Source organism: Cryptotermes secundus, unplaced genomic scaffold, assembly GCF_002891405.2.
Source record: "Cryptotermes secundus unplaced genomic scaffold, Csec_1.0 scaffold1777, whole genome shotgun sequence".
NCBI classification, from domain to species: Eukaryota; Metazoa; Arthropoda; class Insecta; order Blattodea; family Kalotermitidae; genus Cryptotermes; species Cryptotermes secundus.
Window position 1 is genome coordinate 147,681 of NW_019724777.1, and position 25,546 is coordinate 173,226.

The 25,546-nt window shown below is 39.2% G+C and overlaps 1 protein-coding gene and 1 long non-coding RNA gene across 11 annotated transcripts in view; one reads left to right on the forward strand and one right to left on the reverse strand.

Moving 5' to 3' along the window:
- Positions 1-25,546, forward strand: part of LOC111863067 (N(6)-adenine-specific DNA methyltransferase METTL4) — a 36,398-nt gene that overhangs the window by 6,614 nt on the left and 4,238 nt on the right. The window contains exons 4-8 of one of the 7 annotated variants that reach the window (XR_002842541.2): positions 2,212-2,389; positions 3,538-3,691; positions 7,586-7,728; positions 15,309-15,472; positions 18,088-18,225. Coding sequence is in view for 3 of the 7 variants with exons in the window: in XM_023849036.2 (XP_023704804.1) it covers positions 2,212-2,389; positions 3,538-3,683 (324 nt within the window). In the remaining 4 variants the exon portion in view is untranslated. Of the gene's footprint in view, positions 1-2,211; positions 2,390-3,537; positions 3,692-4,460; positions 4,822-6,631; positions 6,799-7,585; positions 7,729-8,197; positions 9,613-15,308; positions 15,473-16,072; positions 16,930-18,087; positions 18,226-25,546 lie in introns of those variants that run through there. The other 6 variants (XR_002842542.2, XR_002842544.2, XR_002842543.2 and 3 more) reach the window with 6 other exon arrangements.
- Positions 314-15,069, reverse strand: LOC111863068. Of its 4 annotated transcripts, none has more exons than XR_004512870.1 (5): positions 14,889-15,069; positions 11,894-11,971; positions 7,519-7,620; positions 878-958; positions 314-351 (listed from the first exon to the last, which is right to left on the reverse strand). It is a non-coding gene; the product is annotated as an uncharacterized LOC111863068 (long non-coding RNA). The 4 variants fall into 4 exon arrangements; XR_002842545.2 differs by lacking the exon at positions 314-351 and adding an exon at positions 375-415; XR_004512868.1 differs by lacking the exon at positions 314-351 and having other exon boundaries at positions 358-958.

The following is a 25,546-nucleotide window of genomic DNA, read 5'->3' on the forward strand; positions in this document are numbered from 1 at the left end:
AACATCCATGCCCTGAGTGGGATTCGAACCCACGATCCCGGTTTCCAAGCGAGCAAAGACAGTACATGCCTTAGACCACTCGGCTACCGTGACCGGCTACTTTTTTTTTACTGATGAAAATAAATAACAAAATATTACTGTAGAGTCTTTATTTAAAAACTATTGTAGCATGGACAGCCGTTGCTATGCAGTGAGCATGAAATGGGCTCGGTAAGCATATTCCAATTGCTAGGCAGCTGCAGCAGTTGGACTACAACAGTGGACGCAGGGGTGTTTTCTATATGGTCCATGCTGATGAGTTATCTTGAAGACAATTGGGGTGACCCAGTTAGTTGTCAGTTGAAAGTCAGCCTGTGAAGAGAAGACTGTAGGAGGTGAAGAGCCTGTAGGAGGTTGGTGTGAAATGGCTGCCAGCCTAGGAATTAGACAGTAGTCAGTTCAGTTGATTTCTGCAAGGGAAGCTGAGTAGAGATGGCATTGTAATATAAGTTGACAATCAGTTGTGGGAGATTTGCCGAACAGTAACAATGTGAGCACAGATACTGAAGAGTCTCCATTGTTGTGAGATGTTACCAAGCAATGACTAGTGAAGACACTGCAGGCTGGAGAAGACTCAGCATTTGTAAAGTGTGGAAATTGGCGATAGTGTTATAATTATTTGTAGTTATGATCTGGAAGTGATCAGTAAATCCATACTCCAGCTATAGTAACTCCTAAATCATGGCGCTGTAAAGAGCCAGTACCTTTATTCATTGGTGGAAGACTCAGAAGTTTACTTGTTTTTTAATGTAATAATGCAGTTTTGAAGAAACTGTCAAGTTTTGTCTGACTGATCTGCCTTCCTAAATGCCATGCATCTTTTAAAGTATGTACTCACCTGTGAACAGCATTTCTCATATTTTGATCGAGATTAAACTGCAACCAGATTTAGTGAGAGTTTACTGTACTTGAATGTGCTCTATAATGGAAACAAACAACAGTTTAAAAATAGATCTTAGGATGTACAGAGACTAGTGACTGGACTTTCTAGTTGTCATTGTAAATGTGTGGAGTGTTAACTGGTCTGGCAGGCTGACTTACAACTTCCACACTTAAGCAGCTACTTGTGAATGGCTTACAGCAGTTACGAAAATTCCCTTGCAGCTTTGAGATAATAAATTAGAAGTGAACCAGTGTGCCAGAATTGTTATGCTATGCAAATGTTTCATAACATGTTAATCTGTTAATACCTTCACCTGTAAAAGTCTTATGACATTTCAGTGATTCTATGTGAAAGGGGCAGGCAACAATTTTGAAAAGTCTTTTCTGGCATCATAAAGTTATGGAAACTAAGATTACTGATTGTCATTGCATATCTTGATGAGAATTTGAAATTCACCTACAGTGGAACATCGCTTAACGAGCATAATTCGTTCCAGAATCTTACTCGTAATGTGAAGCACTTGTTAGGCAAAACAATTTTTCCCATATAAATTAATGTAAAATACGATAATGCGTTCCATGCTGAAAAAGATACTCAAAAAATGTTATGTATAACGTTTATTCAAAGAAAATTTTTGCAAGGGTTATTAAACTTTGCACAAAAAAAAATCAAAAATAATATGTCTGAACACAAGTTTGGAAAAATGTGTGATCACAAGCAACACTAACATGCTAGCAGAACGAGTGCTAAACACAGACTGATGTAGCAAGCGCACAATCCGGGACTTCCCCTCTCGTCACTCATTATGCAAAACATTGCTTGTTAAGCGAGTAATTTTTTTACAATTTGTTTTGCTCATTATGCGAATTACTTGGTATGAGAGGTGCTTGTTAAGCGAGGTTCCACTGTATTTTTTTTTTAAACATTATAGTTCATGCTGTAGCTTGGTTGGTTGCCAGCACCTCACTGTGGAGACCTGGGCTCAATCCTAGGATACTCCACATGGTATTTGTGATGAATGAAATAACACTGAGGCATATTTTTCTCAGAGCACTTATGTTTTCCCTACCAGTTATGATTTCACCAGTTCTCAAAACTGTTCTCTCATCAATTGATGCTGCAACACTAGGACATTCAGTCCTATACTACTACTACAACTAAGAAAGAAAAACTAATAACATAGTCGGTTGGTTATGGATACCTTGTGCTCTCTACTTTCTGCGGTACTGGTAACAATTACCAGTTTACATTGAGTGAGCCATGTATATATGGATGTCATATTCTGGCAGGTGACAAGAGGGGGAGAACCAGTGTGCCAGTTTTCAGAGCCTCCTGGCAAGCAGCCCTTTGAACAGATAGTGTTTGGATACAAGAGCGGTGGAAACAGGAGGCAGCCGCTGCCAAAGCCGGACAGAGTCATCATCAGCATACCAAGTGCTATTCATTCACACAAGCCACCCTTATCAGGTATAAGATGCAGTATAGTAGTGCATGCTAAAGTCTGAAACAAGGAGAGGCTTCACTGGGAGACCTAAGCATAGATGGGGGATATTATAAAAAGGATCTGAAATAAATTGTAGAGTGTGGGGTTGTGGACTGGATTAATTCCATGCAGATTATTGTCTGTTATTGGGTTGTTGTGATTGCAGTAATGCACTTTTCAAGCTTATGAGACACAGTGAAATTGTGTTCATTGGAGTTAGCTATGTTTGGATCATTCAGAGATGTATGTGATAGCAGCATACTTTGTTCATGACACATTTCACACAAGTGACATTGTGATTGAAAGTTGCAACTAGCTGTCTCTCTTGTTGAACCATTTCACACATTAGCTGTGAAGAAGCAGTACAGTTATAGCTCAGTAATGTGAAAAGATAAAGTTATGCCCTGAAGACATATGGGGGAGTGGATATATAGATCTGCCATTCTTGGTCTCAGGACTAGGTTGAAGTAAGTGGTCAACTTCATGGGCAGGCTGTTTTATCCCTGGGGAAAGAGTCCCTGATAGCCATTGAACAGGAGACTTGGTGGGTGCCACAGCCAGTCTGAATGCTGTGGCATAGAGAAAATTCCCTTGCCTGTTGGAAATCAATCTATGGCTATCTAGCCTGTAGCCCATCATTATACTGAGCTATCCTGGTTCATATAGCTCTAAAACACCGATCCCTAATGTCATAACTTCGTTGTTATTGTCCTCAACTGGGGAGAAGGCCATACTGTTCCTGCGGGCAAAGAATATGATGTCACCTAAGATATGAAGCTTTAGCACAGGATACAAAATTGTTTTCTCATAGCAAGATGAGACATGCACGTTTGCTGAGCACCAGCTGTGTAATTATGTCACCATGACTCTTGTCATGTGACCTTGATTTCTCCCTGGCTGCCTGTCCTTTCCCATTTATAAAGAAACCATCAGTTTCTTGGTCTGGTCTACATAGTAACATTATCACATTCAGTTTACAGCATCTACAACTCATAGAAGTATCCTACACTAGGGAGAACAAAGCATAGATGGAATAATATTAATTTGTGAGCTAGCTTGATAGGGTGTAGGCTGGTTCAGGATGTGGATTTATGGAGGAAGGAGTCCGTATTGGTTGCATTCTGTTCCACAGATGTGCTGGCTCCATACCTGCCAACCAAACCATGTTGCATGGAAATATTTGCCAGATACCTGCTACCAGGATGGACAAGCTGGGGCTCTGAAGTTCTGAAGTTGCAGCACATGTCTCTCTATGTAGACAAGGATCATGACATCTGAGAAAGCAGGTAAATTATTCAGCTAGTTTAGTTGCTACTTCTGCCCAAACTGAATTCCGGGTAATATACTGTGGTATTTACACCAAGATGGGTTAGAAATCTTGGCAGGCCAACATTTAATTGAGAGAGGTAGGGGGTGGACAGACATAGCCAAGAACTGATAACAAGTCCCTCTGTCTAAACAAGTCTCTTTGCTTTATTTTTACTTCCCCAGCATTTTGGATGTGAGGAACTAAGTAATAGGTTGAGGAACATGCACAGTGAAAACTTTATTACATGTATGCTTTACTGAACATTGTTAGAATGAACAAATCAAGGAGGATGACAAGGATGGGGCATTACCATGTATGGGAGGTACCTGGAATGCATACAAAATTTTGGGAACTGTGAAGGGAAGAGACCCTTGAAAGGCTTATATAAAGAATGGTGTGATTTCCCTACATCCATAGAAGGTGGTATGTTAAACATGGCAAAATGTTCGTAATTGTACATGTACAAGTCAGAAACTACAGGAATGTGAAAGTGGGATTTCCGTGTTGACAGAAATACTCATGCTGAACGTGCTCCCATTATAGTTGTAGTCCATATGAATGGCTGAGTGTGAAGTTAGTGCTTTTGTCATGCGTCACCTAATCTGGTAACTTACTACCACTTTCCACTGGTGACTTCTCTTTTTTGGCTCTTCAGGACCTGTGTGTGGTAGCACTAGCACATTTTAAGAATTTCAGATGTTTGCTTTCTGTATCACTTGAAGCGAACATAAGATATTATGTTCCAGACATTTGCTGTCATGGCAGAACTCATGAACAACAAATGTTCCCAGAATGACTCGACAGTTACTTGAACAACCTTCAGTGAAAATACAGGGGATGGACAAAAATGGACACCCAACAAAAAAGACATTACCATGACTTAATATGGTGTAGGACAACCTCTGGCTTGCAGAACTGCTTGAAGTCTCCTTGGAATGGATAAATAGATGTCCTGTATGATTTGCAAGGGAGTCTTATATCATTCTTCCTGAAAAACATGGTAAGTTCTGTTATTGAAGTATAGGTGGATAGCGTGCACGCAGATTGCTCTCCAAAACAGACCACAAAGGCTCAAGGATATTGATAGCTGGCGATTGTGGGGGCCATGGCAGATGTGACACTTCATCTTCGATCTCAGAAAACCAGTCCTGGATGATGTGAGCTATGTGAACATAGGCATTGTTGGCTTGGTAAATGGCATCACCATTATGGAACAAAGTTTGCACCATGGGATGGACCGGGTCGCCCAAAATGGTCACATAGTTGTTGGCAGTGACGTGACCTTGCAGGGTAATGATGGGTCCGACAGAATACCACAATATGGGTGCCCATACAATGATCGAACCCCCACCGTGTTTCACTCTTGGCAGCAAACAATCTGGATCGTAAGCTTGGGATGGCGTTCTCCAGACGTAAACTCTGTCAGAAGTCGGAAACAGTGTGAAGGTGGACTCATCCGACCAAATGACCGTCTTCTATTGCTCTATAGTCCAGGTTTTATGACTTCGGCACCACACTGTCCTCTTAGTCGCATTTTGATCACTGATGAGTGGCTTTGGAATTGCAGCTCATCCAGAAATACCCTGCTTGTGGAGTTCCCTTCATACTGTTTTGGTGCTGACAGGGTTTGTGAGCATGACATTCAGTTCAGCAGTCACTTTGCAGCTGTAGTCTTCTTATTTTTCGTCACAATCCTATGCAATGTTCGTCTCTCTTGATCACTCAGCACACATTTCCGTCCACGCTGGTGTTTATCAGATGCGGTTTTTTCAGTCTTCCTGTATGCGGGGATAATCTTGGATACTGTGCCTCGCGAAACACCAAAAACCTCGGCTACCTTGGTTACGGAAGCACCCACCATATGGGCCCCAACAATTTGCCTGCATTCGAATTCTGTTAGCTCTGACGTGATGCACAAAAAATTGCACAGAACACTGTCTTGACAACAGATAAAGCTTGCAACGTATTGCGGAGGTTGTACAGGTAGTGGTGGTGGGCAGATGCGACAGCGTGACCTACAAACGTCGCTAAAATAAACACTTCAATTCAGGCATGCATTTCACGAGGTTTTTCCATATTTTTGTCCATCCCCTGTATTTAAGGGAGGAAATGACCACCGCTTTGTATGTCCCTTCTGTTGGTATTTTAATGCATTATTTGTAATGCATCATGTACAGATCTAGAATTATTGCCCAGTTTTTTAACTGCAGCTTCAGAGAATGTGTGTAAGATGCAACATACTTATCTGATTATAAAGTACTCACCACACAGAAACCTGTTCCAGAAAACATACTAGTTAAATGTAACTAATCAACCCCATGGAATAGAGTTCTCCTTGAGAAGCTAAATAACTGCAGAGTTAGTCAAGAAATTCCTTGTCTTGTTTATATTTTACAGTATATGGCCTATGCTGTTACAAAAATTGTCATCTTTGTTGTGAAGGGTACAGTTGTGCTGCTTAGAATTCTTAGTATAATATTTTGAGTTCTCACAAATCCTGACAGCATTGATGTTATATGTTGCACTGTCATATCTAGTTGTGTTTTGCCTCACACGAGTCATCATTTAGGCTAATGCAATAGGTATGTTGTCTCAGTGGGTTGGGCTGTTACAGCAATTTTTGCTGAGGATCAGCTGGTATGCAGTTTACAAAGTAAACAGTATTTAAAATAATAAAAATCAAGATGTAGTAATATGATTTTACCTCTTGTTTGGTATGGTTGTTAAATGTGTCTTGATCTGAAGGAAGTGTTTGAAAATGGAAATGTTTGTATGAAGAGGGATAAAGTCAGTGGAGGAATTTAGGATATATCACAAGGAACTGGGCTTTCCTTCCCCGGGTTTAAAGCAGCCAGGCCATAAAGTTGTATCCTCACCTCCAGATACATCTTCATAGTATGATGCTGGTGTGTTTCAGTATGTTATTTCCTGAGTCTGAGAACAGTCTTCCTCCTTAAGCCTCTACAGGAATTAAATTTTTGCAGTTTGTAAAAGCAAATAAAATTATGTATTAATACCTTGGCATGTAATACAATTTTGTACTGTAATGTTTGGAATAAAGACGTCGATATGTTATTCGTGAAACCAATGACTTGTGAAAGGCAAAGAGACAAGCTTATATGACTGTACACACATTTGGAACAATATTTGTTGGTTAATTTTTAGTATTAAATCTCTGCAAAAGTTTGCACATACTCTATACAGAAGGATGAGTTCCAGGAATATTCTTGGGAGTAAAGGGTGGCCGGAGGGCTGACAACCTTACTGCCATCTATGAGCCGATTGTCTAGAAAATGTGGGAACCTCAACATCTCACAACCCTATGGGCCTCCATGGCCTGTCACAGGGATACTTTTACTTACTTTAGAATTTCAGAACCTTCATGACTACAGTTAATCAGATTCCACTGCAAGATGCATGAATACTCTTTTATTCAATACATTCTCACTGATCATGGTTTCAATTTAATGCCAATAGGTAAAGCTGTCCCTGTAAGAAGCTACAGGGGCCCATAGGGTTGTGAAACATCGAGGATCCCACATTTTCTGTCCAATCAGCTGATAGATGGTGGCGAGATTGTCAGCCTTACCAGCCACCATTTAGCCCTCAAGAAGATTCATGGTACTCATTTCTGTTAGAGGCTCAGGCAACCTCAGGGCCATAGTGCAGCTGAAATATTAGGTCAACTGAAAAATCTAATGACCTAATCAGGAATTGAACCCATGATCTTGGGGCTTGTAGCACAGTGCCTCAACCAAGTACACTACAGGTTATTAAATCATATATTTAAGCATGAAAATTTACCTTGTCCATGTAGAATTTCCCACTGTCTGAAAGCCCATGTTTACTGCTGTCCTCTTCTCTCCTTCAGGCCATGACGATGCACCTCTTCCTCTGCCTGTCCTCCTGAAAAGCAAATGTTACAACTGTGAGTGGAACTCTACATTCCCAACCCCTCCTCTGTCAGCTTTAAGGAAGCCAGACACAAACACTGCACAGTCAACAATGCCTCAGGTAATCTACACTTATTTGTAACTTTAACATGAAGCTTGAAAACTTCTTAGATTGGAAAGTTACCTTACTGGGCAGTACAATGGAACCCCCATTTTTTGCTCCTCAGTTTACAAGTTTCTCTCATTTAAAATTTAGTTTCATTGATCCAAAGGATGCACTCTCAAGTGTTAAATTTTCTCAGTAATTTGGTGCCCAATCCACTGCTCTCTCCAAAGAGTCCTTAAATGGGGGTTTCACCGTATCTCAATCTCAAGGCTGTATATTTTAAATGCTTAAAAAGTCACCGTCTGAGAACCACAAATCTAATATATTTATTACTATGTTCTTCTATAGAGTTGGAAGCTCCTCCAATCTCTTCACTTTATTTCTATTTTACTCTAGGGTGCTGACATAGCTTAGGCTATATAGTGCCAAAAGATTGATTTTAATTAGAAAGGATGTAGAAGGAAGTGACTGTTCTGATTTACAGCACTGCCACAGCATTTGAATGGAGGAACCAAGGAAAACCACAATCCGGTTAGCTGGTCCACAGGCCGAAAATTGAACCTAACACATTCCAAATACAAAGCATGAGTGCTAACCACTGAGACATGAGATTCAGTCCTGTCTCTTCAAAATCCATTTTAATTAAAAGTCTTTTTATTAATTTTTTTCTGAATTCTTATGTTGTAGAGAATTTAAATTTGGTGACAATGCCCATTAGCATGAATGACATTTCTTCATGCATAAGACAAAAGTCTGAATTCCCATCTCCCGGAAGATCCTAACATACATGAGTAAACTTTCTTTGCATCTCCCTCTTATTAGTTCTGACTTCAACAACAGAATAGTTTGTTCAGCTGTGGTGTACCTGGAGTGGCATTCATTGCCTCAACAATACCGCAGTATATACAGGATTTATTATTAATGACTTAAAACTACACTGGGACATGTCTGTTACCTTCTTCTTTGCAGGGTATGGAATCTACACTTAGGAAAGTTTTAAGGCCTCTATTTAAGACTATTAGGAATTTGATCAGTATGGTTAACATCACTGTTTATTAGTCATAAATTTATTTCATTACATGGTACAGCAATGCTGTTCCTTAAACATGCACAGGTTAAATTATCACTTATTGTAACAGGTGTCAAAACTGTACATTCATTTTGAGTTATATTCATACCTTCAAAGCAAGGAGCAAGTTTATCTGGAGTTAAATATGACAAATGCAGGCCATGTACCAAAATTTTCAGTTTCCTCATGGTTTCAGTGAACGGTGGTTCCCTAAGGACTTTTGATTCATTTATTAGGGCTTCTCTGATAGCTAGAAAGTTAATTCCCTTGTTGATTCTATTGTGGTTGCTGGGTTATCATATATTTGAAGAATATTTTCTTTATATCCCATTTGCCATTAATCACGAATAAGACTACTGCCCCCACAGGGGTCAGTTTTGGGGCCTTTGCTTTTCATAATTTATATAAGTGACCTTCCTCCTACACTAAGGACCTCATCAATACCTATAATATATGCAGATGACACTAGTGTCATAATTTCCGGTAAAAATTTAGATGATTTCTGCACGTTATCAAACAAGGTTCTTTCACGAATGAGTAAATAGTTTTCTGCAAACAAGTTGTCCCTGAACCTAGAAAAACCAAATGTAATAAAATTTATAACAGAAAACTCACAATATCCATTAAACGCAGGATGTAATGATAAATATATAGAAGGAGCAAACATAAAATTCCTTGGCTTGCAAATTGGTAGTCATTTAAATTGGAAAAACCATATCAATCAGTTGATTCAAAAGCTAAGTAGAGCATGTTATGCAGTTAGATTCACGTTACATATTAGTAACATGACACACTCGAATCAATCTATTTTGCTTACTTTCACTCTTTAATGAAGTATGGAATAATTTTCTGGGGTAATTCATCTGACAGTAAAAAGGTATTTACATTGCAAAAGAAAATTGTTAGAATCATGATGGGTGTCAACTCCCGTAATTCCTGTAGAGATCTATTTCAGAGACTACAGATCTTAACTCTTCCTTGTGAATATATATATTCATTACTAAACTTCATTACAAATAACGAAGAACATTTTCAGATGAATGCAGATGTACACAGTTTTAACACAAGACACAAACACTGTCTTCATAAACCAACTGCTAACCTCTCGTGCTTTCAGAGAAGTGCATATTATGCTGGGATCAAAATTTTTAATAACCTGCCTTCTGATCTCAAAGGTCTTATGAATGAGAAAGCACGATTTAAAATAGCAATGAAACGATACTTAAATGCACATTCATTCTACTCTGTTGATGAATACTTGTTGTCTAGAGAATAACTTATATATCTTTAAATAGCCTTGTGTGTAAGCACTGTATATTCTTGGTTTCTCTTGTGTGAGAACTCCATTGGGACACTACATATGTTTTGTATTTATATGACATATTCCACATCCTACAGTCATTTTGACTAACTTTGGATCCATGGAATGCAATGCAATGTTATGTTATAGCATCATAAATGGAGAAGACCAAGACAAATCCTTTTGTGTGTGTGTGTATTAGTCGAACTGTGGCCATGAAATATAATAGTAATCTGACAAGTGTCTTGTATCCAGCCAGAATCTTCAGCTTGAGCCATGAACGGCACAGTTTAACTGATGATGACTTGAAAATTTGATTTTGACATAAATTTTCAGAGCCAGATACACTACATTCTCCTATGAATTGTTATATCCAAAATGTCTTCAACTATTACAACAACATGTATCAAGTGCCAAACAATGATGGGACAGTTGGCATAAATACCAGCTAACTTCATGTAGCTGAGCCCTTCTTGAGAAGCTACGATGTAGCTACTCAAAAACTTCCCAGCATTTTATGGAACCCGAAGGTTCATTACCATGTTCACAACAGCTCTCCACTGATCGCTGTCCTGAACCGGATTGATCCAGTCCATACCACCCCATCTTATCTCTCTAAGGTCCATTTTAATATTATCCAAATGCCTACATCTTGGTCTTCCTATTGGTTTCTTTCCTTCTGGCTTTCCCACCAGTATTTTATATCCATTCCCCTGCCCCCACTCATGCTTCATGCCCTGCTCATCTCATCAGCGTAGACCAGCAGCTGATGTGTCCATTTAATTTCAGCCCCACCTGGTTTTCCTTGACCTTCCTAATGGCATATTCTAAAGCAAACCTGAAAAGCAGTGCCAATAAAGCATATCCTTGTTATAGACCATTCTGGATGGGAAAATTATCAGACAATCTTTTTACCTATAGAAACTTCACTATAGGTTCTGCTAAAACACATTTTAACGAATCTAACTAGTTTCATGGGTACACCAAATTCTCTGAGAATACTGTACAACACTTCCCTTCTAACTGAATCATAGGGTTTCTTGAAGTCTGTGAATAGCTGATATATTATCTCATTGTACTCCTATTTTTCCTCCAGTATCTGATGAATGCAAATGATCGATCAGTAGTTGATCTGTTACATTGAAAGCCACAGAAATGATCCCCAATACTTTCACCTGTGTATTGATTTATCTTTGAGAGAAGGATATTGGATACAATTTTGTATGACGTTGGTAACAGTGATATTCCACGATAATTTCTACAGTCAATCTTATCACCCTTCTTGTGAATTGGTACAATAATGGACTCCTTCCACTGATCAGGCAGGTCTTCCATATAACAAATAGACTTAAAGTGCTTATGGGTCTCAGACCATAATGTTTCACCTCCCTGCTTGAATTAGTTCTGCCAGAATTTGATCAGCGCCTGGCAGTTTATACCTCTTCAACTTTGCAATAGCCATTTCAACCTCAAAAGGACTATGACCAGGTACTAACAGCTCAGCTGTATGTATGTCTAGCTAACGTCACTGACCCTATGTACATTCAATAACTGACAGAAGTAGTTCTTCCACCTACTCAAAATGTTGTGGGAATCTGCAAGCAGATCACCATTCTCATCCTGCACTAAGCTACTTCTAGGTTTATAAACCCTCTTAAATTCATTTATTCCCCTATACAGGTCTCTCATGTTCCTAATACCAATCAAATGAAAATGCAGTGATCATCTCATGTAGTGGATGAGCTAAGCTGATGTTTGTGTTTGAACAGATGTGTGTGACTATACATTTGCATGGCGTGCTGGTGAAGTACCTGCTCAGGGCAGCCCTGTGCTACTCAAAGCATGGACTTCTGCTTGAGGTACTGGGATGGCCCCCTTCAGGCAGCTGGCTGCAAAGCAAAAGTTGGAAGGTTAAGATAACTTGTTCGAGCAATATGCATTATGGTGTGAAAAAATGTCATTCATTTTCAGGACAATGTTATTGACATACATGAAATCATGACTGCTCTGACTCAGGAAAATAGAATTGTTAAAAAAAGTAAAGGTATCCCTGTAACAGGCCGTGGAGGCCCATAGGGTTGTGAGACGTTGAAGTTCCCACATTTTCTAGACAATCGGCTCATAGATGGTGGCATGGTTGTGAGAACTACGTGCTGGCCGCCCTTTGCCTCAAAAATATTCGAAGAATATTCCTGGTACTCTTTTCTGTTAGAGGCTGAATTGACCCCGTATTTCGGCTGGAAGGATCAGGTCAATTGAAAAAAAATCCAAGGACCTCGTCAGGACTTGAATCCACGACCATCTGGCTTGTAGCATAGTGCCTCAACCGACTATGCTACTGCATGCCCAGGATTGTTAAAATGTGAAAACAGAATCCCTTCAATGTTTTGCCGTGTCCTGTCCATCACAGATTTCTTCACTTCCTGTAGTGTTCTGCCCATCACATCTTTCTTTATTTCTTGCAGTATTCTTTCCATCACAGCTCCTTTCACATCTTCACATAACCAAGACATGATGGTGATACTAAAATATAATAAAATGTATTATATACATATATAGCTAGCATGGGGGGAACAAGAGGTACCAGCATGAAGCAGGCAGCAAGCTCTGCTAATTAAAATGTGTTTAAGTGATACCTACAGTCAAATCCGTTTAGATAAATGTCTGTCTGGTACATTTCCTATCCAGCACGGTAGTATGCTAGTAAGGGGGTTGGTTTAAAAGTAAGAACAGGGAAAACTAACCACTTAACCATTTCTCTTCATTAGAATGCAGCACAAAAGCAAAACAAAAATATCTAATAAATCCTTAAAAAATTTGTAAACTTCAAATATTTGGTTATGACTCAAACAGATGAAAATTGCATACATGAGGAAATTAGGAGCAGGTTGAATTTAAGGGACTGCTTGCACCTGTTTTGTTCAGGTTTGTCTTCCCATCTCCTTGCCAATAAACGTAAAGATCAACATACACAAAACTAAAATTATGCCTGTTGTTCTGTATCACTGTGAAACTTTGTCTTTCGCTTTAAGTAAAGAATGCAGGCTTTGGGGTGTCTGAGGACAGGATGCTGAAGGGCACGTTTAGACCTGACAGGGAGGAAGTAACCATAATCTAAAGGAAATTGCATAATGTGCAGCTTTATAATTTGTACTTTTGACTAAATACTATTAGTGATCAAATCATGGAGAATGAAATGGGCAGGAAATATAGGGCAAATGAGAGGGAAGAGAAATGCATACCATGTTTTGGCAGGAAGAGGTGAAGGAAGATCATTGGCCATACCTAGATGTAGGCTGGAGGATGGCAGGGTGATGACTGGATTAATTTGGCCGTGTCAGTTCGAAGTGCATGTTGCTAGTGAAGGTCATGACGTTGATGTCTCAACCAAGAGACTGGCCAGACTACTGCAGCCAAATACAGAGCAGTATGTTGGAGGAGGAAGTAGAACGCTTGCGGGAGATGTGGGCGATCCATGAGAATTCTTTCCATAGCCTCAGAAGAGTGAAATTAAGAAAAACATATAATAATACGGGAGTGCGCATTTACATATTTTTATATACTTCTACAGCACCTCGTACTGTGGTACATATAACGTTCGTTTAAGTTTGCTAATTCGGTTTACGTAATGTTTGTGAGAGTTTCGGTAAGCACAAATATAAATTATTTAAAAAAATTATGCAAGAGATTTTTATTTCGTGATTGATCCGCCAGATGTAGTTATCATGAAATATCCGGTCGCTTATGGGATCATGAGCGAAAAAGGTTTGAAAATAACAAAATTTAAATACCGATATTTGTATAATTTGAATAGTTGGAATTAAGCATATACGAGAAATTATAGAAAATTTGTTAGTATAAAAGAATTTACATAATTCTAATCCCTTGTACCTCACAAAACCAGGAGTGCAGAGAATCATGGGTAATATAAAATATTTAAAAGGCGTTATTAGTACAATGTGATTAGTTGGTATGGGAGTGGTCTGATAAATTCTGATAAACTATTTCTTTTTTATTAATTTACTTTATACATCCAAAATATATGCCCGGTTTGATTATGTGCGACACTAAATCGTGTGCTTCTGACATGCCGGAAGTCAAGGGAATTATGGGTAATGTCTCGCACCGGCCTTCCAAGGTTTTGGAAATGTGATTTCAAATAATTTTATCTGTGCAATACTCAAAGAGGGAGTACAGATTTCATGTAAAAATCATGAAATGTGAGTTACTGGAAACAGTAATAGTTGATTACTATGTAACGTGAAGGTGACAAGTATATTTTTACTGGAGTTATGTGCCTTCCAGTCAAGGTGATAAGCATAAACGTATTGAAGCCTGCTAAGCCATGTGTTTAAATTTCAAAACGGCATATGACTAATGAATAGGAAGCATGCAAAATACCCTAGAACCTATATGAAACTTTTGAATTTTGCTATCCCGTACTAAATGTAGATGAAAAACAATTTCGGCAATAGGCTAGGTTTGTTAAGTTACGATGCGATAGGTTTGTCGGACTACTAAGAGTCAATAAATAATTATGGTAAGCGTTTGGTGGTAAGTAATATGTCAGGAAATAATACAAGTTTAATACAATGAAAGCTATACCTTCAGTAATGTTAATAGAAATAGTATTACTAACTTACGCTTGGCGGAATGTGAGGTTATGCCATCATGGAATATAAATCTTAATATTCACCAGCACATGTTAACGATTTCAGGGATTTTGTTTTTGTAGCCTTCACAGTTTATTGCGCGTGTGACTAGTACAACTGATTTAATATGCAGTATTAATACACATGTACCAACCTCCCTTCACGGTTACAGAGCAACTGGTAGGATCACCAAAGGTTGATTTTTGCTGTGAAGTGGTTTGGGGGGGGGCTAGCGATCGTCATGCTACTGCATCTGTCAGCAATTACGAATCTCATGAACGCCATCTAGATTTGATTTAATACAAATTTCATCTGTTGGTAAGGAAGCACATTACTATTCCACACATCCTTCCCACTGTTTGATGAATGAGTTTTATTAAAATTCCTAAATGTCAACATGTCGAATACATGAAATCTGAACCTAGAACTAACTTAACTGAAACTTATTAACTGTTCTTTCCCTTGCATCAGATGTTATCATTAGGCATGTAGTGCTGTGACATGGTCACAGAACCTTGATGCCTCACATAGCATTAAGAGAGGAAAGCATCTGCACCTCTGTTTTGTTCTGCAGATGTCCTGGCTGTGTACCTGCCAACCAAACCATGTTGCCAGGATAAATGAACGGGGCTGTGAAGTTCCAGAGATTTATGCCTGTCAACCAATCCACATTGACAGGGTGAATGAGCTGAGGCTGTTAAGTTCTGAAGGTGCTACATGCAGATGTGAAGGCAGCAGGTAAGCTGTTCAACTAGTTTCATTCAGAGAGGGAGTAGCACTGAACTCTGGTAACTCTAATACAAGCATTGCCATACAGGATTTGGTTATCGGTACAGACAGCCTCTCATTGCTACAACAAATGCTGTGATCTTTCTCAGCACTCACCTTCTCACACTTTCATTTGAGTAATACTGTAGTAACTTAATGCTCTTCTGACTTGTGTCCACGGACCTGAACTTCTACTTTCTTCAAAGAAAAAATTCTGACCAGTTAAACGGTAACATAACACTACAAGAGAGTCAGCCACACATTGCTGAAATATATTATATTTGGACTGTTAAATTAAGTATTGTGGTTATGTGATGGAGATAATTGCATCGAACGTCTATGTTATGAATAGATCTTTTGTATTAATTTATGATTGTGATAATGATAATCATATATGCATAAATTTGATCATATTTGAATATTTTATGTACCAATTTTGTGCTGTGACTGTATTGCACGTTGATGGGTCCATTGTTTTTATGTATTTTGACATTATAGAAGATAAAACAATTCCGTCCAGTGTTTTCCCACTTAAATTCTTAATGCCCTTACATGTTTCGGTCCTTATAGACCATCATCAGAGGGACATCGATACTGTTTGGAAACCACTACAAACCATTGACATTCTATTCTATATCCTGTGGCATGCATGACCTGAAGGGATCTGTGGAATTTGAAATAAAGTGAAAAGTGAAAGTGATATTGATACATGTAATATCAGGTTCTACTGCTGTAAGTGCAGTGGCAGTTGTTTGAGAGTCGCCAGGGCAGCTGCTTGGTGCCCCATCTTGTGACATAAATGCAGAATGCTACATAGATCTCATGTTACAGTCACTACATAACAGACGTTTATTTAATCATCATTAGTACAGCAGTGGATTGCTAGGATAATTCCTACATCAACCTTCCATCTTGATATGGAGGAGCAGGAAACAAAACTTCTCAGAAATATAAAATGATTCTCATAAGTTTAGGCTTTTTAGCCAAACTTTATTACCTACACAACCTGTTATGCTTCCAGACAGACTGCAAATCATTGCTGAAATTTTTACCACATAGTCTGCTTGTAAAGTTAACCTAAAATAATAGGAACCAACTCCATAGAGCAGGGTGCTTCTTCAGAAGCTAATAGTTGCTCAGATAATCTAATCTCCAACATTTTATTGAATCAGAAGATTTTTAGTAGGGTATTTAATGGAACTTTGAGTGTCAGAATTATACAGGGGTAGATCATCCATGGAGGATGGTTTTGAAGGATTTGCAAGGAAGAGGTCCATGACCTACTTGAGGCACTATCTGAGCATTTGCGTGGAAGGACTGAGGATAGCTGGTGCTCTAGCCAATATTCAAAGTGAGCCCCTCCCCAATAAAAGTCTGGAAGCACTATTGCTAGGGCACCTGAATGGCCAAGTGGATGAAGACCAAACCCCCCCCCCCCCACTCGACACGCACATCACNTTCAGTCCATTTTAATATTATCATTCCACAAATGCCTGTGTCTTAGAAATAGGCTATTTCCTTCAAGTTTTCTGCTGTAACTTTTTGTATGTATCTCTTTTCTGTCATATATGCTACAATGCTCTGCCCATCTCAGCCTTGAACTGGTCACCCTAGTATTACTTGTGAAAGAGTACAAGATTATGAAGAGCTTGGTTGGTATAATGATTAGGCTGTGGGTTGGATGATCAAGGAACTGGGGTTCAATTCCAAGAAAGGGCAGTTCATTTTTCTCACCTTAGTAATGACCAAATGCTCTTGGATTTAACCAGTGGCTGCCAGGGGTAAAGCAGCAGGGGCATGAAGCTGACCAGTTACCAGTCACCATCTGGTGCAGAGGTCAAGAATGGTGAAGCTTATGTCCACTTCCCCATACATTTTCATGACTTGGGAGTGTGATGCAAAATTAACCCCAGTGATAAGTCTACCTTTGTACCCTCATTGTGATATTTCCTCGAGCCTTGTGTTACTTTCTCCCTCTTAGGTCCAAGTATTGTTCACAGTAACTCAAGTCTGTGTTTTTACAGTAATGTAAGAGACTCTTCAGATCATTAATTCTTGCTATATAGATGTACAATATGTTTTACATTTCAACAAATAAATACTCTCAGAATGTCATCTATGCTCATCCCAGTCCTTTTGTGAAGTAATCCATTTTTTAAAGTGAAGGTCAAAACATAATACCCGTTAATGTCTCATATTTAATAGCCTGTTTTATTGGTTTTCTTCTGAATTTACCATTCCAAACATTGTTAAGAATGTTCTGTTTTATTAGATGATAAAATATTTTGAAGATTGTACAAATATCTGAGCTAAGAACCTTCACATGTATTTTCAACTGATCACATTCAAGTGGTTTGTAAGAAGCCTGGATCTTTTATTGGTTAAAGAAAAAATTGCCTACTTACTGGACATGGAACCATGCTCTCAATTTAATGCCACTAAACTCTACTTTTGGACTGCCATTTTATTTAGAAAAAACTGATGTAATTTTGAAAATATTTAAACATGAAATTTGCCTTGTCCATGTACAGTTTTGCACTGCCCAAATCCATGTTAACTGGTATCCATCTTGTCTCCTCTTCCAGGCCACTGTGATCCACATGATCCTCTGCCTGTCCTGAGAAGCAAATGTTACAGATGTTAATGAGGGTCTACATTCCCAACCTCTCCTGTCAGCTTGGTACGAGCATGATACACATGAACCCTCTGCAGTCAACAGCCAGGTAAGGCAGAAGCAGAGGTTGAAGACACCTCGCACATTCCCAAAACTACAGCAACTGAATTCCTAATGGCTGAATGACCAAGTTCTGCTACAAACCTGTTTAATGTTAAGCTTGGCAACTTTTAGACTGGTCTCCAAAAAAAAAATTACCTCATGAAGCAAGAGACATCCCACTAAACTTAAAAGAAATGTCCTGCCACTTGAAATGCCATTTCACATTAATGGTCCCAATGTGGTGGCAGCTTCTGTGCATGTATGAAAACGTAATGAAAGTCTCTGCTTGTAGCCTATAATTTTTTTTATGAACTTTTGTTGAAAGTACAAACATGACAACACAAATCCTTGAGTCTCATTCTTCCAACAGCAATGAGCATTTACTAAGTTACATCCCAGCCAGTCTGCACATAAGCCACACAGTTTAACACTGGGGCACTTCATGTGAACAACTCCAGAAATATGATTATCACTTTAACAGACCTCTTTTGAAATATCTATAAAAGCAGCCTGGTATCCATAAGAAAGAATCAGATATTTTCAGAAGTAAAAAGACACTGAGAGGTGCTGCAAGAATGCTACCTGTCATCCATGAAGTGCTACAGTACAGTGAACACAAATTTCAAAGAGTTGCAACTTAGTTGGTAGACAAATTAATTCACATTTACAAGGCATTCTTTAGATTAACATTATTGTATGGCAGTGAAGCCGTAAGAAGAGCAGGTCACTTACTTTGTGACTACAAAAATAAATGTAACGTGATTATAAATTTCACTGAAACATATTTTGTCATGTAACACCATAACAAATGGAATGAACCCTACACACATATATTTATGCATGAACAGACAGGCAGGCAAAAATTATAAAAGAACGATGTTTTCCATCTATTTTGCTCCAGTGGAGAGGCACTATGTAAAATCACCACGCACAACCCCAAAGTTTTGCATAGCCATGATGTAATTTTCAACCCCTACCACCCCAAGTGCTTAGTAAAGATTCTGTTAAATATGGTATGGCCTCTCTTAAAATTACATTTCACAAGCCTAACTGCAGAAGCTCATCTGTAAGCTCTGTCAGATGACCTAAGTACAGATTTCATGGTTACCATTTTATTTTACCACCATGCATTAAGAGATTACTCTCTTCTGGGACATGACACCATACAGTTTGGTAGATATGTACCAGTGTTTGGAGTAACCTGCTGCCTCAATCTTCATGGTACAAATATACAAATTATTCTACCCTGAAGGTGGAGGTAGCAGGTTCCTCAAAACCACACATACCTACCTACCAAGCTACATGGCTTCACGTCCCAGGTGACAGTACGCATAATCTTGGCATTTACCACCATGAGAACCTCAAACTTCACGCTATATGTTACTTGTTGCTAATATCAGTGGTAGGAAATCAATATAAAGATGACATAATGCTCATATTTGAGTCTAGTTTGCCTGTGGTTCAAAGGTCATGACAGGTGCCAGACACATACAGATATGATATAATCCCATAAATTCAGGAAAGAAGGCCTAGATGTTTTACAATATCAACCCACAAGATGAAAGGGATATGTTTGGTAATGCCCATAACAGGTCAGCAAGACAGCTTTAACTATTAAGCCCACTTCCTCTGTGTATGTCTACAGCAAAGAGGCTAGTAGTAACTACAACTTATAAATTTATGTGCACAATTTATGCAGATGTAGACACTACCTCAAAGTTGCCAGACATGACTTCAAAAGTTTTACAGCACTGCCATGTTTTAAACTGTCAGAGAGGCAATGCTTCATGTGGAACTGCACATGCTAAGCCATAACATGTCACAAGTTCTTGCTGTCAGACAACTAGATACAGATTGTGAATGGCCACCATGTTGTTCTGACTTCTTGACAGTACACACTGCAAATAAAATCTGAGGTTCTCACAGCTGTAAAAATTGTTAATATGATCTTGTGGGTTATAATTTTGTCCAGTAGCACCAGGTTAGGCTAGTGGATACGACTCTTTCTGAAAAACATGCTGCTCATAACCTACAAACAAAATTTCCTTGCCTTCCACTGAATTCTAGGTTGCGCTGTCCTCTCAGCAATTTACATGACTGCTGTGTTGGTATCAGTGGAAGGGATGGCAGAAACACAGACATGCAACATCAGTACCCTAAGCCAAACTTCCTTATAGAATGAGGAAAGTGGTGTAACAGTGGACTACTGGAGTGGATAGTTATTATGGCAATGCCACTCCATCGGCATTAAAGTGTTAACAGTCCCAAAATAAAATGTCAAAATTCATGCAAATGGAATTCATGGCTGAATGTACTGTTTCTTGCTCTTGGCTGTACGCATGAAAGGAATGTCCAGGAAGCCTGTATCAGCATTATGTGAGAATGTTCATGATCTTTCTAGATGCACTTTTGTGCGCAGCCATAAGTATTGCAGCCTTAGCACAAAAAGTTTGTGTCACCATAACCAGAGCATTTTCTTGTGCTGGGTGGCAGAAAAGTTTACTATACAGACTAAACTTATTTTGCACTGCAGGAAGTTACTCTTGAAGCAAAGGCCTCTAAACTTGCAGCTACAAGATGACTAAAATTCCAGGGTTCAGGGCGCTTCAGGGCTCTATTAAAACTTTCGTATGGCCTGGACACTGGCTTGTAAGTTTAGGAGCCAGGGATAAACAGACGGACGACTTCCCTAAATCGATCCTCACCAAAGTTTGCCCAGGGAGCCCATAATTTTTTAATTTGAGAATTTGGCACAATTATAACACATCCTCACATATATACTACAAATACGAGAAACTGAAATAAAATATAGACAACAAAAAATTTAGGTTGCCTTGGCTTGGAGTACACATTTCTGTGTGTTACTCTTTACCTTTGAAGTAAAGGTATAACGTCCCTGGGCTTAATTAATTAAGCACTATACCATAAATACACATGGGGGAGTGGAAAAATAGCTCGACAATGCTTGACCTCGTCACTAGATGGAGGTAAATGGTCAGCTTCATGCTCCGGGCGCTTTACCCCTGGGGAATTTGCCCTCTGTATCCATTGGACTGGAGGCCGGGTGGGCCCCAGAGCCAGCCTGGCTGTTGTGAAGAGAAAATCTTGCCCTGCCGGGAATCATACCCAGTCTCTCCAGCCCCTTTGCTATATTGACTGAGCTATCCTGACTTTTCTTTACCTCTAAGTAAAAGGTTTAAATGGACAGTTAATGCTCAGTGGCCCAGCTTTAAATATAATAATAAACATTAAAGGAAAAGCAAAGTGAGAGACAGGTGCCTGTTTTTGATTCGCTTCAACACAGAAAATTATCTTTCACCTTCACAATATGTTCCAAATATTGCCAAATAAATTCTAAAATGAATAATATTACAGATACCATTCACGCAATTGTGACATTTGTGTCTTTAAGAAAAATGTTTAGCAAACAGAATAAATTCACTCATAAAACCAGCTTCTAAGTTTGTATGGTTATACGTCTAATAGTTTTCTGGCTTCTATCTCGATTTCTGGTGATGTTAGTTCATGGTCAGTTAACAAACAAAATCTTCCATTTAAAGCAGAAAACCCTCACGGTTTTTACTTAAGATGGTTTTCTCTAACAAATTGTTTACAATTTCTTTAAATCTCTGTAGTGCTTTTGCAACGCGATTTTTTACTGCATCAATCTTCCAAGGACCATCATTAATGTTGGCATGATCAAGGCGAGTCATCAGCCTCATGCTCCAACCTCTTTACTCTCAGGAAGAGAGGTCTCACCCAATGTATAGGAATCCATGTGGGCCCCAGAATATTTTTGATGCTTTGCAGTAGAGAGAAATCTTTTATCGTCATCCTTGCTCCTCCAGCACCTGGCTGGCTGGGAACTAATAATGAGAACCTCAAATCCTGTATGTGTACAGTACAAAGTTAAAGAAACTGGGAAGTGGTATGCAATGTGCAACAACAGAGGTGAGTGTACGAGCTTGAGCTCCGTAGCCCATTCTATTGGTACATGTATGCTTACCAGTTTGTATAAACTCTGTTTTTTATTAATTTCAAAAAGACCTGCCGGTAGCTTTCAAAATTAAGGAACTATAATTGGATTTGGTGCATCACATTTAGTATAGATCCATCATGCCAGATTTAATTGAGAACCATTTAGTGGGAGCTGAGTTTCTATGTGAGGATGGAGGGACCCACAGATGGACAGATATGGTGAAAGTAATAGATGCCCCGCCCTTTTTCAGTTACAGATAACAGTGGTGGGAGTTAAGTGATGCACCAGTCTAGAAACATAAGCCTTAAAATATACAAAACAATAATCTTACCTGTTTGTATTAAATAGGGATGCGAAATGTGGTCTCTCATATTATGGGGAGAATATGGACTGAGGATGTTTGAGAACAGGATGCTGAGGAGAATATTTCAGTCTGAGAATGAGTAGGAGGTGGATGGAGGAAGTTGTATAGTGAGGAGCTCCAGACTCCATGCCACAATTCAAGAATATGGGCAGGCAGTGTGAATGTACATGAGAAATGAGATTCATACCCAGTTCTGGGAGTAAAACTTGAAGGAAAGAGACCACCGGAACACCTAGGGATAGATGGGAGGATACAATTAAAATAGAGTTTAAGTGGAAGGACGGTGACAACTGGATTAATTTGGCTCAGAATTGGAACCAGTGGCAGCCTCTTGTGAACATGGCAATAAAATGGAGGGAATTTCTGTGCTAGGTAAGCAACCATTTGCTTCTCAACATGGCAACTGTTCCATGAAGTTCTTGAGAAGCTAACAGTTGCTCATGTAGTCAAAATAATTTGACGCTAAGTTCTACAGTACTTAGCATGACAGTCAGTTGTGTATGCTGCGCTTGCATGTAGTTATATTCCAACAGATGTATCAACTATACTAAAGAAAGAGAAAGAAGTTCCATGTATGGTGGGGATGACTATGCACAGGGTTACCCACTCTCTGCCTGCTGCTGTATTCCCATTCAGCCCCATCTCATCTTTGTTGAGAAACTCAGTCCCTTCTCTAGTTAAGGGTATCATTATTATCATTCATGTGAACAGAACAGGGAGGATTATAGGAAGTATTCTCTTAGAGAGATAGGATGGGATGGTATGGACTGGATCAATCTGGCTCAGAATAGGGACCAGTGGAGGGCTTTTGTGAATGCAGTAATGAACCTTTGGCTGGGAAGTTCTTGAGTAGCTGAACAATTGGCGGCTTCCAAAGAAGAGCTCAGCTCCATGAGTGAATAATGCTGGAGGGGAAAGCATAACACATCCATGGGACTTCTCTTCATGGTATCAGTATAGTGATGTTGAAAGAACAAATTTTGCTCCAATTTTATCATGTTTGTAATTTGTGCAGGATGCAGTATGCAAAAATAGAACAGTTTTATAAGAAACTGCAGAAGACGTGTACATTTTTAACTCATCTGCTGTATGTAGTGACAGCAGCTTCTGAATAAGCTCCATGCATGTAGGGCAGTGATTTGAAGAGGGATATAAGATATTTAGTAATACTGTTAGTTTATAGAACATATGTCATTTGGTGGTAGGATGACTGATGAATAGGAGGAAATGGCCTCATCAAGGTACAACTCAAAATTTGCATGGGGAGACTGAGTAAAACCACCAGAAACAGGATATTCGGTATTCTCTCCAATATTTCAACTGAATACAAGCACAGAGCGTTACTCCTAGACTGACGTGTTGAAGAAATTTAAATTGGAATAAGAATCTTTTAAGAAGTCAAAAATTAGCAGCTAGAAACGGATGTATGTAGTAACTTCAGAATGCGTTCTGGTAGTCCCTAAAGGGCCCTTATCTCTGTATTCCTAGAAGCCGAAGTTGAAAAATCATGAATACCATCCTGCACATGAGGAAATGTTCGGAAGTCTCAAAATTTATTTTTATAGTGTAAATTGCATGAAAGAAAATCATGTGAAATCTTGGTTAAATTAAATTGAGTGTACAGTTAATGACTTTTTGGACGTTAACTACTGTCATGTTTATTATTATGGGGCACTATGCTACAAGCCGGAAGGTCACGGGATCGAATCCTGATGAGCTGTATTTTTTCAATTTATCTAATCCCTCCACCCTCACTATGGCCCTGGGGCCGACTCAGCCTCTAGCAGAAATTAGTACCAGGAATGTTTTTGAGGGTAACGGGCGGCCGGCGCATAGGGCTGACAACTTTACCGCCATCTATGAGCCGATTGTCTACAAAATGTGGGAACCTCAACATCTCACAACCCTATGGGCCTCCATGGACTGTTACAGGGACACCTTTACCTTTTTACTTATCATTATTATTATTGGAATCAGTGTTTTGGAGACAGCTCTATCGATTGGACCCAAGCTCACTTTTTATCCGTGGACGAAGAGACTACTTCAGTCTCCGAACGTTTTAAATGAAAAGAATAGGCCGATGCATAATGTCCAAAGAATCAATAATTGTATTTTAAATATATATGCACCACGATCATAAACTTTGGATGCTAAGATGCTACATTTTTTACTACACTTCGTGGCTTTCCGCGAGGTTTTAGTCTCGAGTGTCCGGGTTTTATTCCACAGATGGCGCTGTCATTAGATACTACATGTCTCCACAAAATTGTTTCCATTTCTATGCATTGCTGCTCATGTACTTGCTTTGTTAGCTAGGATTGTAGCAAAAATTTCTACCTCCTTTTCTATCCTAGTTCCATGCATGTGCGTGTTTTATCACAGTTTTTATTTCACATTTTCTTGTTAACTCGCTGTGAATTAGCTTGGTCTCAAGTATTTAAATACCTGCGCGATAACAAGGTTGGGCTGGCATTTAGTGGCTTTTCAGTCTCGAGTGTTCAAGTTTTGATCCACAGATTGTGCTAAGTTTTTATTTCGCGCTGTTTTACGTTAGTCTCAAGTGATTAATGTTTAACGGCTGAAGTGCCCTGATCAAGCAGCGAGGAGTATGATCGTGGCCGAAGTACGCCGTTTCGGATAGTCCGAAATTTAAACTTTGCTAGTAGAAGCGCATGTTGGTCACGGTAGCCGAGCAGTGTAAGGCAGGTACTGTCTTCGCTCGCTTGGAAACCGGGATCGTGGGTTCGAATCCCACTTAGGGTATGGATCCACAGATTGTGCTAAGTTTTTTTCAGTCTCGAGTGTTCAAGTTTTGATCCACAGATTGTGCTAAGTTTTTATTTCGCGCTGTTTTACGTTAGTCTCAAGTGATTAATGTTTAACGGCTGAAGTGCCCTGATCAAGCAGCGAGGAGTATGATCGTGGCCGAAGTACGCCGTTTCGGATAGTCCGAAATTTAAACTTTGCTAGTAGAAGCGCATGTTG